Consider the following 6,930-nt stretch of genomic DNA (forward strand, 5'->3'; position numbering starts at 1 on the left):
CTGAGAACCACAGTAAACACTCAACATGGACCTGGAAACACCAGAACCCCGCACAAAATTCTGACCACCTTCTAATAACGCCAGACTCCACCTTTCCACGGTAAAGGGTCTCAGAGAAAGAACCACAAAAACCAGGCACAAGCACCACCTATCAAACCAACTACCAGCCAAAAACAAAACAAGACAAAAAAAAAAAAAAAAAAACAAAAAAACCCAGGCCAAACCAAAACTTTATGCCATGAAAACAAGAAATAAAATAAGGAGATTTATAGGCCGGCTGATTGTCAGCAAACACAATATATTTACTGTATTAGCATTTGCTCACAGTGCAAATGGTACAACATGACACCATTTCAATATTTCAGTTTTTAAAAATGCTGTTTTCATTAACTATATTATATTGGCATAACAATGTGACAAAGGAGCAAATGAAATGTTGGTGAAGAATTTCACCTTTTCACAATATCAAGCATATTTTTTTAACCTTAGTATAAGGTACTATAAATCCAAGAAATAAAAACATCCACAAAATATATTACATCTGGTTTGTCTTTTTCTAAGTACTCAACTTTATACAAAAGTCTTTCAAAAAATATCATTCCCCATAGGTTTTCCTGTTTAAAACCTGATTTTTTTTTTCTCTCAGTTCACATAAGTTAGAGTGCATTTTCTCCTTTTTTCTCTTAAAACATGCAGACATATAAAAAATCTGGATAGCACAACCTTTTGGCAACAAAGTCAGTTTTCTCTTAGTTTAGCTTAAATGTCTGAGAACAGTTTTATTAAAACAAAGGAAAACTCAGAATTATCATGCAGTGACATGCATAGATCAGAAGGAGCAAGGAAAAAATATTAAAGGGTATCTGATTCCTCCTTCCAGCTTTGAAGTGACCAAAATTTTTGTTTTGTTTTTTTAAATAATCATCACATTATAAAAAGTATTCAGCAAAATACTGTCTCTGCAAAGAAAGATTTTACCCTTCAGCTGAAAAAATATGGGCCCTCCTGACAAACTTCATCCACTTCTCTCTCCTTCTACAAAAAATCCAAGTACCTGGAAATCCACAATCCTCTTGCTCTATGATTTCCCCCTCCCCTTTCACTAGATTCCTTTTAGTATTATTTATCCACCACCAAAAAAACCGGTGCTTTTTTTCTTAAAAAAAAAAAAAAAGTGGGAAACGCATAAAGTGACTTTAAAAACAGACATTCTGTAAACTCCAGACCTGTCTTCCTTCTCTCTGGGCAGCTTACTGACCCCAGGAGAAATAACGCTAACAGGGAACAGTACATTCAGGCAAGACTGCACTGGAAGCTGTGTCTCAGGCCAGCTTCCCTACTACTCCACATCCAAATAGTTCCCCCTGTGCGGAGGAGGCTGGGGAGGAGGGGGTGCCTGAGAAGAGGTGAGGTAGGGCAGGGAGAAGGTGAGACTGGGGTATGGAGAGATGTGCCTCATTCATCAACATGGATTAATGCAGACATCCCCATAACTTGAGGAAAATTGGGACACAGATGTGTGTCTATGTGTTTCTATGGATGCATATATACATACTCACATACACATACACACATGGGCAGATACAGTCTCATTGGTTCCATTTTTTCATAAAAAATAAATCGTTTAAAGCTGATATGCCTATAAGTTCTCTTTATTCCGGTGCACTGCACTGGATTGCCAAGTACCTTAGAGATTTAATTTTGCTAGAAATACATACTGTGTGCAGGTTATATATATATGTGTGTGTGTATATATATATGTGGGTGTGAACACACACCTATTTATACACATACATACATACACACATGCCATTTACCTAAATTTGAATTCTACCTGTTGTATGGATGATGACAAAGGGGGGAAAAAGGCTGCATTCCAATCAATGGCGGGAAGAGAAATGGGTACGTGAGAGAGAAAACAAAAAGATGGCGAAATGGGGTGGCTGGTTGAGGCCTGCCTTTTTGGAAAAAAGATTTGGAAAAAGATGGGAAAAGGCTTAGAGGGGAAAGGCGGGGGAAGGCAGAGGGCAAACTCAGATTTTTAAAAGTGGGGCTGAGGAACACATTTCTAAGAAGGTAGGTTCAAGGATGGCTGCTCCTTCTCCCCGCAAATCAAACTGCCCTGAGGCCTTGAGAGGGAAGCGCTCAGAAAAGGAGGGATTCTGAGGGGCCAAACCCTAAGCGGCGGTAGCAGCACCGCGGCGGCGGCATCCGAGGCATTTCTGTAAGAAACATTATTTCTGAGCAGATGGAAGACCGTCTCGTCCCGCCACGCGCAGGCCCCCAGGCTGGGACGTTTCCCTAGTGGCCCGGGGACCCGAAGTGGGGAAGAGTTTGGGGTGGACACAGCCCAGTTCAGCTCAAGAGTCTCACACACACTCGTGCGCGCGCGCGCACACACACAGAAACACACACACGCACACATAACACATACACACACGCGAGCACGCACGCAGGCGCGCGTGCGTGCGGCGGGCAGCAAGCTCTGCGCTTTGGTGCGCTCCTTACCCCCTCCCCCTCTCGGGTCTTCGAGGGGGAATCGAGGGACACGTGGGGGGAACCGTGAGGTGCTTGGGTCCGGCGAGGCTTGGGCGGACCCCGCCTTCAGTCCCCGGCAGGTCCTTGGCCCGGCCCGGCGGCCCCTGGATCAAGACGATCCGAACTGAACAAAGCGGGCTAGACGCCACCTTTCCGCCCCCACGCCTTGGCTAAGGGGTGGGCAGCGAGGGGAAGGCGCCTCTTGCCCTGGCCCCCGACCGTCGGCCGATGTGAAAGGGTGGAGACGGGGACAGCGAAGGGAAACAAGGGGCCTTACGTCCATGGAGAGGCCAGGGCGCTGCCCCTGCGCCTCCGTAGCTAGCTTTTCGGCTGCGCATTCAGGCGAGCAGCCGGGAGACACTGAAGGGGAAAAGTGGGATCTGGGGGCCCGAGCCTCAGGCGCAGGTGGTGACCACAGGGGCCAGGGACACCGGGGCCGCCGAGGACGCAGAAGGCGCACCCCCCTTATCCGCTTTCTTCTCTTTTTGCTTGAGGTGGATCTTGGCGTGGCGCTTGCGTTCGTCGCTGCGCGCAAACTTGCGCCCGCAGAACTCGCAGGCAAAGGGTTTCTCGCCCGTATGCGTGCGGATGTGAGTGGTAAGGTGGTCGCTGCGGCTGAAGCTCCGCATGCAGATCCTGCACTGGAAGGGCTTGTGGCCCGTGTGGATGCGCAGATGCCGGGTCAGCTCGTCCGAGCGGCTGAAGCGGCGGTCGCAGCCCTCCGCGGGGCACGCGTGTGGCCGCTCGTGGAGAGGGGTCTTGCTAGGTCGGTTGGGGTACTTGCGAGGCCGTATGGGCTTGAGCGTGAGCGGCGGCTGGGGCAGGCTGCCAAAGCCCGGGTGGATCTGCTTGTCTTTGAATGCCTTGATGGTCTCCAGCGGGGTAATAGGGGGCGGGTTGACCCGGATGGGGTCCATGCCCTGGAAGGGCTTGTGCTCCGGCATGGAGCCCATGTCGTTGGGGTGGTGGTATAGATTGTAGTCGGGAATCATGGGGAAGAGGTTGCTGTCCAAGGCCGGTTTGGCCGATTGGTAATCCTGGGGGGAATAGGCGAGCCCGGGGTTGCCCTGGGGGTCGTGGAAAGACACAGGCTCCGAGTAGAGATCACTGCAGTTAGAATAAGGGGGCAGCGCCGGATACATGGCCTCTACGTCCCCCTGCGGCGGCTGCACCATGCTGGCCGTGGAGGTCTGCGTGCTGAGTGCCCCAGAGGCCGGGGGCACCCCCAAAATGCCGGCGCTCATGAGGCTAATGATGTTGTCCTGGCACCAGTTGGAAGGGGAGTCGAAGGCGAACTTTCCCAAGTAGGTCACGGTCTTGTTGCCGGGGGCTGGCTGGAAGGAGCCCGAATATGAGAGTTCCGGGTTGGGCTTCTCGTTGGTCAGACCGATGTCCATCACATTCTCTGCGGAGAGCGGGGGAGAGAGGGGAGGGGTGAGTGAAGCCGAGTCGGCTCCCGGGCCGGGGCGCCCAGGTCCTTGCCCAGGTGCGGAGGGTGCGGCCGCGTGGAGTGCGCAGAGGATGGGATAAGAGGAGGGAAAGCTGCGCCCAGCGCAAAGCGGGCGGTGCCGCGCTCCCGGGCGCAACCTGGATACAGCAAAATACTACGGATCGGGGTGTGGAGTGGCTGCTGCACACACACCGCACACGCGTACACACACACTCCCTACCACACACACACACACACACACACACACACACACACACAGGCGCGAGAGCGAGAAGCATTGTTGTTATTCCCGAGGTGGGGCGGGCAGGTAGCTGCAGCTACAGGTAGTTTCAGACCCGGAGCGCGCCGGGCTCTCGCTCTCCAGCGCACACAACTCGGCCCTCTTCCCCTAGCCCTGTCCGCGCCGGACCCCGCGCCTTTCCTGCCCCGACGAAGCCCCCTGTGCGCACCGCGCCCGGGTAGCTGACCCGGAGCGCTCCGTCGCTTTGTCCTCGGCGCGTAGAGGGGTGCTGCCCGCAAAGGGAGCTCTCCCGCCGCCTCCCCCAGCCCCAGCCTCCTCCGGGCCTGAAGGAGCTTTCGGCTCCTGCTGGAGGGGGAAAGCCCAGCCTCAGCTTAGCGAGAGTGGAGGGCGGCGGAAAACCGGCCGGCGTCTCCATGGCGGGAGTGGCCGCTCTTCCCAAGCTCCTCGGTCCGGGGATCGCCCCCCGTGGCAGCCCCCAGGCGGGTGGATCCCCACCTTCTCCCCTCCCCGCCGTCCCCACACCCCCACGGCTTTGCTGAACGCCCTGGAAAGGCAGCGTCGCAGTACCTCTCCCACCGCGGGGACTCCACGCCGCACATGGCTCCATCCCGGGTGGGAGGCTGAGGGAGTAAGGGGGGAGAGCGCGGGTGAAAAGGGACGTTGGGCTCCTCCCGGGAAAGGGGGCGACGGCACTACGCCTTGCGCGCAGCCCGGCGATCGCGCCCCCTAAGTGGAGAACCCCAGAGCCGCTCGCACCTACCTCCCTTCGGTCGGCGGCTGCCCCCACCCGGAAGAATCGAAGCCTCTACCGTGGCGTCGCCAACCGAGCCTTCCCGATCGGGGAGGGCGGGAGGAGTGGGTGGGAAAAGCAACTCGCCCCCCGGAAAATTCCCAGCGCGCGGCCACCCCCCCATCTCTCCATCCATCCATCCATCTATCCATCCGCAGCTAGCTCGTTCCCTCCTCCTCTTCCTCTCTCCCTTTCCTTCCTCGCTGCCTCGCCGCCTCCCCGCCGCCCTTACCTGTAGCCATCTGATTGTAATGGGCTACCGAGTCGCTGCTGCCAGAAAAGAGGTTGAGCGCGCTGGGGATCTCCTCGGGGTACAGATTGTCAGGCAGTTGGTTTAGCAAACTGCTCATGGTCACCGGCAGCTTCTCGGCGAGTTTGCCGGTCATAGCACTCCCGAGCTGCCGCCGCCGCCGCCGCCGCTCGCTCCTAACGCAGCTTCCAGGCAAGCGGCATCCGAGAGGCGATCGGTGGTGCAGGGGAAAAGCATGCGAGAGGGAAAGTTCGGGGGGAGGGGGGAGGGAAGAGGGGAAGGGGTGGGCCTGGGGAAGGGATCTTCTCTTTTTTGAGGGGTGGGTGGGGGAGAGGGTAAAGGGTGGGTAATCCTCTTGGATGCCTCAGCTGGCGCCGTGGTAGGAGGCTGGGTCGTGGTGGTGGTGGTGGGGGGGAGGCGTGTGCGCGAGGTGGGTGGGGGCTGGGTTCGGGTGGGGTGGGGAGATCTCGGTACAAGGGGGTCGCACGCGGCCTCAGTATTGATATCACCAACAGACGCGCGCCCGCGGCCCCCCCGCCCCCCGATCCGCCACCGCCACCGCCGCCACTGCCTCTGCCAGCCGCCTCTGCCGCTGCCGCTGCCGCTGCTACTGCCAGCACCAGCCCCGCCGCTTCCTAGCAAGCTCACTGCTGCCCAAAAGCTCCCAGCCAGGGAACTCCACCAGCCTATTTATCTGAGCCCCGGGAAAGCTCCGTGACGTAGCTGCCCATATATGGACAGACAAAGCCCAGCCGAAGGGGCGCGACGTCACAATGGAAGCTCCTCACAATGGAACATTAGAAAGCAGGAAGCGGGCCGCAGCCAACGTGCGGCGCCCGCACCGCTCGTGGATCTTAAAAAAAAAAGAGAAATAGAAGAGAAGAAGGAAAGAAAATTCGAGAGGCGAGAGGGAAGAGGGCTGTAACTGAAAGTGAAGCGTAAAGCGCGCAGCTCGGGGTCGAAAGAGCGGTAGCCTCCTGTGTGTTTATTTGGTGTCGGCACTTGGAGAGAGCGCGCTTATAGGATCTCAGGGCGGGGCGGGGGGCAGTGAGGTGGGGTGGTTTGCAAGTGTCCTCCGACACTCTCCCCACAGCAGGAAGAAAAAGGATTGAAAACACACGGCAGAGGTCCCTTTGCAGCCTGGGAACTTCTAGGGAACCCGGAAGGTGTGCCCTCCGACCCTGACCCCGCACCGCTCCTCTCCTGTCCAGGACTCCTCTCACCTGGGACTGGGACAAAGTCCCTCTGAGGAGGATTCCAGCGGGCGAGGGGGTCTCCGGTCCAGCACCTCGGAACTTTTGTGCCTCCCTCCCTCGGGTTTGCCGCCAACGTTCCTGCTGCTCCCTGGGCCCCTGACCCTGAGCTGACACCAGGCTGAGCGTAGTGTTGGGGAGATTGGTAGCTGCAGAGCGGCGGCGCTGGAGGCGAGAACCCCGTACCTCGGGAGGTCGAGGGTGTGCAATTTTGGTGGTGGAGTGATGTCGAGGGGATAGGAAACGTGTGCACCAAACCCTCCAAAAATCGCCTAATGGTTCCAAAGCACCCCTTTGACCACGGGATGGCAGGAGGGCCCAGCAGGCCCAGACGCAGTCGCTGTGTAGTGCTTCCTGAGAAGGGCGCGCCACCGAGTTGCCCCAAGAGTCTGCCGAACCCACAGTCTC

General features: G+C 56.5%; 1 protein-coding gene across 3 annotated transcripts; it reads right to left on the reverse strand.

Annotated features, from left to right (window-relative positions):
- Positions 213 to 5,682, reverse strand: EGR3 (early growth response 3). 3 transcript variants are annotated; one of them, XM_018052322.1, is made up of 3 exons: positions 5,252 to 5,324; positions 4,797 to 4,849; positions 213 to 3,943 (listed from the first exon to the last, which is right to left on the reverse strand). In XM_018052322.1, the coding sequence occupies exons 2-3, from the start codon at positions 4,834 to 4,836 to the stop codon at positions 2,934 to 2,936; spliced, it is 1,050 nt and encodes a 349-aa protein (XP_017907811.1). In that variant the 5' UTR covers positions 4,837 to 4,849; positions 5,252 to 5,324; the 3' UTR covers positions 213 to 2,933. The 3 variants fall into 3 exon arrangements, with proteins under 3 accessions (XP_017907811.1, XP_017907810.1, XP_017907808.1); XM_018052321.1 differs by lacking the exon at positions 4,797 to 4,849 and having other exon boundaries at positions 5,252 to 5,682; XM_018052319.1 differs by lacking the exons at positions 4,797 to 4,849; positions 5,252 to 5,324 and adding an exon at positions 4,990 to 5,174.

Source organism: Capra hircus, chromosome 8 (genome assembly GCF_001704415.2).
Source record: "Capra hircus breed San Clemente chromosome 8, ASM170441v1, whole genome shotgun sequence".
NCBI lineage: Eukaryota > Metazoa > Chordata > Mammalia > Artiodactyla > Bovidae > Capra > Capra hircus.

Bases quoted from the DNA above. Each gene is read 5' to 3' on its own strand.
- EGR3 (XM_018052319.1), bottom strand. From the start codon at position 5,155: ATGGATGGAGAGATGGGGGGGTGGCCGCGCGCTGGGAATTTTCCGGGG. The intron at 3,944-4,989 runs GTAGGTGCGAGC...CGCTCTCCGCAG, and splicing joins CAGCCGCCGACCGAAGGGAG to AGAATGTGATGGACATCGGT.